The 5,303-nt window shown below is 47.0% G+C and overlaps 2 protein-coding genes across 3 annotated transcripts in view; both read right to left on the bottom strand.

Moving 5' to 3' along the window:
* LOC108311145 (germinal-center associated nuclear protein) overlaps window positions 1-5,303 on the bottom strand; it is a 55,158-nt gene that overhangs the window by 39,259 nt on the left and 10,596 nt on the right. Inside the window, exons 6-9 of the mRNA XM_017538462.2 lie at window positions 4,856-5,124; window positions 4,571-4,607; window positions 2,485-2,682; window positions 1,326-1,594 (exon numbers count right to left, since the gene is read on the bottom strand). Coding sequence (XP_017393951.1) covers window positions 1,326-1,594; window positions 2,485-2,682; window positions 4,571-4,607; window positions 4,856-5,124 — 773 coding nt within the window. The remainder of the gene's footprint in view (window positions 1-1,325; window positions 1,595-2,484; window positions 2,683-4,570; window positions 4,608-4,855; window positions 5,125-5,303) is intronic.
* Window positions 4,354-5,270, bottom strand: LOC108311180 (germinal-center associated nuclear protein-like). 2 transcript variants are annotated; one of them, XM_017538495.2, is made up of 2 exons: window positions 4,856-5,270; window positions 4,354-4,755 (listed from the first exon to the last, which is right to left on the bottom strand). In XM_017538495.2, the coding sequence occupies exons 1-2, from the start codon at window positions 5,149-5,151 to the stop codon at window positions 4,605-4,607; spliced, it is 447 nt and encodes a 148-aa protein (XP_017393984.1). In that variant the 5' UTR covers window positions 5,152-5,270; the 3' UTR covers window positions 4,354-4,604. The 2 variants fall into 2 exon arrangements, with proteins under 2 accessions (XP_017393984.1, XP_037597928.1); XM_037742000.1 differs by having other exon boundaries at window positions 4,354-4,752.

Raw genomic sequence — 5,303 nt, 5'->3', positions numbered from 1 at the left:
TTTTTTTTGTAGAATAGGGTCTCACTATGTTGCCCAGGCTATACAAGGCTTAATTTTAACATTTAAAATTAGCAGGGCATGGTGGCGCATGCCTGTAATCCTAACACTTTGGGAGGCTGAGGTGGACGGATCGCCTGAGGTCAGGAGTTCCAGACCATCCTGGCCAACATGGCAAAACCCCATCTCTAGTAAGAATACAAAAAAATTAGCCAGGCATAGTGTTGTACGCCTGTAATCCCCGCTACTCAGAAGGCTGAGGCAAGAGAATCGCTTGAACCTGGGAGGCAGAGGTTGCAGTGAGCCGAAATCTAGCCTAACCAAAAGAGCAGGACTCAGTGTCAAAAATAAAATAAAAATTTAAAATCATTCACACATCTAGATATTCTTCCACACAGTTCTTGAAGAAAATACAAAGCTAAAATATTGGTTTTAGCATCAATAGGGGAATTTTAGAACTAAAGGGGACACTGCCCACCATCAAGTCCCACTCAACAACACCACAGCTGGGCACGGTGGCTCATGGCTGTCATCTTAGCACTTTGGGAGGCTGAGTGGGCAGATCACGAGGTCAGGAGTTCAAGACCAGCCTGACCAACATGGTGAAACCCCGTGTCTACAACAAAATACAAAAATTAGCTGGGCATGGTGGCTCGTGCCTATAATCTCAGCTACTCGGGAGAGGCTGAGGCAGGAGAACTGCTTGAACCAGGACCTGGGAGGCGGAGGTTGCAGTGAGCCAAGATAGCACCACCGCACTCTAGCCTGGGCTACAGAACGAGACTCCATCTCAAAAAAAAAAAAAAAAAAAATTAAAAATAAAACCACCACCACAAGCAGGGGCCAGAGAGCTTGCCAGACTTCTCAATGACGGGTCAGACCAGGGTTTTAAATTCATTCATTCTTACTACCCCATTCTTAGCATTTTTGTTTCACACAATTTTTTTCCTCTCTTCTTATTTGGATCTTTGACAGAACTATTTGGAAACAGGGAGCTAACAACCCTGCAGGGCAGCTAGAACTCCCTCTCCTGGTTCACTCACCTGTCTCACTAGGAGGATTCCTTCCTCATGTCTCTCACTGGTGAGGAGAAACAGTTCTCAGAAGCGAGCATGTGGGGCCTACATCAGGTATGCTGGTCCCGTGCACAACCCCATCGCTCTTCCCCCAGCTCAGCTCAGCAGACTGCACAGCAAAAGCAAGACTCCTCCTATCATCCCAACACCTGCTACCAGAGAGAACGCAGCACTAACGCTACTGCCAATCCTGAAAGCTCTTCTCCTGCTTAAAGCCTCCCTTTGCAGACAAATTTGGATGTGGAAATTCACCTTAGAATGTCTCCCTTGTTGAGACTGAGCAGAACATTGTAGCCCTGGAACTCCGCTTCGCTGGCACAGAAGACGCCCTTGTTTCTCAGGTCCTGGTACATTTCCTTCAGGCTCTGCAGGCACTTGGTCAGGTTCTCATTATTGATCTTGGCATCAAAAGAAGACATAGGCTCCTCACACATGAAGTGGGCACAGTGGATGTGAAATCGGGTGCACTTCTCAATCAGGGACACCGTCAGCGGGTCGCAGAGGTGCTGCTGCGTGATATCCTGGCCACAGGTGAGGGGGAGGATCATACACACATTCTCATGCAGAGAGTCAGCTATGAGAAAGATCACGCTATGACCTCAATTTCTCACATTTCAATGTGCAACAAAGCCCAGGATGTACGTTTTAATAGGACTTTGTAGTGATTTAAATAAAAGTACCTGTTTTTTTTTTTTTTTTTTTGAGACAGGGTCTCGCTCTGTCACCCAGGCTGGAGTACAGTGGTGCGTGCGGTCTTGGCTCACCACAACCTCCCCCTCCTGGATTCAAGCAATTCTCCTGGCTCAGCCTCTTGAGTAGCTGGGACTTTATAGGTGTGTGCCACCATGCCCAGCTAATTTCTTTTTTTTTTTTTTGACAGAGTCTAGCTCTGTCATCCAGGCTGCAGTACAATGGCACAACCTCAGCTCACTGCAACCTCCACCTCCCAGGTTCAAGTGATTCTCCTGCTTCAGCCTCCTGAGCAGCTGGGATTGCAGGCGCCTGCCACCACACATGTCTAATTTTTAGTAGAGATAGGTTTTCACTGTGTTGGCCAGGCTGGTCTCGAACTCCTGACCTCATGAACTGCCCACCATGGCCTTCCAAAGTGCTGGGATTACAGGCATGAGCCACCATACCTAGCCACACCCAGCTAATTTTTTTATTTTCAGTAGAGACTGGGATTCACCATGTTGGCCAGGCTGGTCTCAAACTTCTGACCTCAGGTGATCCACCCACCTCGGCCTCCTAGAGTGCTGGGATTACAGAGGTGTGAGCCACTGCGCCCTGCCCATGAAGGTACATTTTTGTTACAGGTAAAATACGTAACTGAGTAAAATAAAAATAACTATCAGTTTGACTTTGGAATTTGCATGCATTTTTTAGCGTCCAGGTTGGAAGCAGCCAATACCTTCCGTATGCCACGTGTGCGGTTCCACACGAAGTCGTACCAGTCCCTCAGGCTGCCCTCCTTCTGGTCCATGATCTGGGTCACCAGGTAATCCATAGTCCTGCTGAGCACTGCCAAGGGCCGCAGCTCGTGGGGCAGAGGCTCCTCCTGATCAGCTGAGGACCGGCTGTACTCTTTCACGGCTGCTGCGTGGTCCACCTAGGGACATGAAGTAGAGATGGGCTGCCCGTGAGAAACACCTTGGGCCAGGCACAGTTATGCCTGAAAATGAGGGAAAATCACATATACACCCACAAAGATTAATATTTGAGAACACATTTTTTTCAACATAAAATTTCTGTTAAAAAGTAACAAAATTCAAAGGCAAAATAAATTGAGAAATTTGATGTGGCAAACACAAGGAGTTGAGACACGAGTGCGTCATGACAAACAGGAGGAATGTATGTGAAGGCACATCTGCAAGCTCTGAAGCAGAGACGGGACAGGGAAGGGCCTCAAAGCATTTAACAGGTCTCAGCTCTGCTCACACCCCAGCTGAAGTCTACACAGACCAGAAGTGAAACAGAGACAGGCAGTGAGGACTGCTGAGGGCATAGCAGCAGGGGCCAGCTGTCCACCTGGGGCCTGGAGCTGCATCACCCGCCTCAAAAGGAGGCTGATGACATGGCCAAGAGAAGACGCAGAAACATCTGCAGGACGAGGCCCGGAGCACGTGCTCTCTCCTGCAGCAGGGGTCCCACACACACCTGCTGCTGGTCTGGGGACACCGCACCGGGTGAAGGGTGTATAAAGCCACCAGCCAGAAAGAGGAGGAGAAGCCCACAAGCAAAATTCGCAAAGTGCAAAGGATTTAAATTGGTGCAGCTTCCTGGGAAAACAGCTGGGGAAGATACACGGATAATGTTTGGGAAAGGTCAAACCCTCCAATGCAGTAATTTGATTCTTAGGATCCGAACAAAGTAATCTAAACACCAGAGAAACATGACACGAAAGACACCAAACCATATTTTAAAAGAACTAAAAATTTAGAAACAGCCTATCTACTAATGGTAAAAGTGCAGAGTTTTGACAGAGCTACTAATAAAATATGCTGTCATTTCTACATGCTCATAGTTCAGCATAACAAAGGAGAATGTTCATGACATAATTTTAAGTGAGAAAGATACACATAAAATTATATCTAGAATATAATCCCGAATGTGCAAAACATAAGCATAGAAAAGGGTAAGAATGATTATAAAAAGAAAAAAGCCGGATGTGGTGGCTCATGCCTGTAATTTCAGCATTTTGGGAGGCAGAGGCAGGTGTATCACTTGAGCTTAGGTGTTCAAGACCAGCCTGGGCAACACAGCAAGACCCCATTGCTACAAAAAAAGAAAACAATAACTGGGCATGGTGGACCACGCCTGTAATCCTAGCTACTCAGTAAGCTGAGCGGGAGGATCACCTGAGCCTGGGAAGTTGAGGCTACAGTGAGCCATGATTGCACCACTGCTCTCCAGCCTAGGTGAAAGAATAAAATCCTGCCTCCAAAATAAATAAATAAATATTTAAAAAACAACTATTTAAAAAAAAAAACATGGCTCATGTCTGTAATCCCAGCACTTTGGGAGGCCAAGGCAGGTGGATCACTTGAAGTCAGAAGTTCGAGACCAGCCTGACCAATGTGGAGAAACCCTGTCTCTACTAAAAATACAAAAATTAGTGGGCATGGTGGTGCATGCCTATAATCCCAGCTACTCAGGAGGCTGAGGCAGGAGAATCACTTGAAACTGGGAGGCAGAGGTTTTGGTGAGGTGAAACTGCACTCCAACCTGGGCAATAAGAGTGAAACTCCATCTCAAAAAAAAAAAAATTAAAAATAAAACCACCACCACAAGCAGGGGCCAGAGAGCTTGCCAGACTTCTCAATGACGGGTCAGACCAGGGTTTTAAATTCATTCATTCTTACTACCCCATTCTTAGCATTTTTGTTTCACACAATTTTTTTCCTCTCTTCTTATTTGGATCTTTGACAGAACTATTTGGAAACAGGGAGCTAACAACCCTGCAGGGCAGCTAGAACTCCCTCTCCTGGTTCACTCACCTGTCTCACTAGGAGGATTCCTTCCTCATGTCTCTCACTGGTGAGGAGAAACAGTTCTCAGAAGCGAGCATGTGGGGCCTACATCAGGTATGCTGGTCCCGTGCACAACCCCATCGCTCTTCCCCCAGCTCAGCTCAGCAGACTGCACAGCAAAAGCAAGACTCCTCCTATCATCCCAACACCTGCTACCAGAGAGAACGCAGCACTAACGCTACTGCCAATCCTGAAAGCTCTTCTCCTGCTTAAAGCCTCCCTTTGCAGACAAATTTGGATGTGGAAATTCACCTTAGAATGTCTCCCTTGTTGAGACTGAGCAGAACATTGTAGCCCTGGAACTCCGCTTCGCTGGCACAGAAGACGCCCTTGTTTCTCAGGTCCTGGTACATTTCCTTCAGGCTCTGCAGGCACTTGGTCAGGTTCTCATTATTGATCTTGGCATCAAAAGAAGACATAGGCTCCTCACACATGAAGTGGGCACAGTGGATGTGAAATCGGGTGCACTTCTCAATCAGGGACACCGTCAGCGGGTCGCAGAGGTGCTGCTGCGTGATATCCTGGCCACAGGTGAGGGGGAGGATCATACACACATTCTCATGCAGAGAGTCAGCTATGAGAAAGATCACGCTATGACCTCAATTTCTCACATTTCAATGTGCAACAAAGCCCAGGATGTACGTTTTAATAGGACTTTGTAGTGATTTAAATAAAAGTACCTGTTTTTTTTTTTTTTTTT

Source organism: Cebus imitator, unplaced genomic scaffold (genome assembly GCF_001604975.1).
Source record: "Cebus imitator isolate Cc_AM_T3 unplaced genomic scaffold, Cebus_imitator-1.0 Scaffold112, whole genome shotgun sequence".
In the NCBI taxonomy this organism is placed as follows: Eukaryota; Metazoa; Chordata; class Mammalia; order Primates; family Cebidae; genus Cebus; species Cebus imitator.
The sequence above is the reverse complement of the archived record's forward strand: the minus strand, read 5'-3'. Positions and strand labels throughout refer to the sequence as shown.

Excerpts from the sequence above, each read along its gene's own strand:
- LOC108311180 (XM_017538495.2), bottom strand. The coding sequence starts at position 5,151 with ATGATCCTCCCCCTCACCTGTGGCCAGGATATCACGCAGCAGCACCTC. Across the intron at positions 4,756-4,855 it reads AACAAGGGAGACATTCTAAG|CAGGTGTTGGGATGATAGGA; the intron begins GTGAATTTCCAC and ends TCTCTCTGGTAG.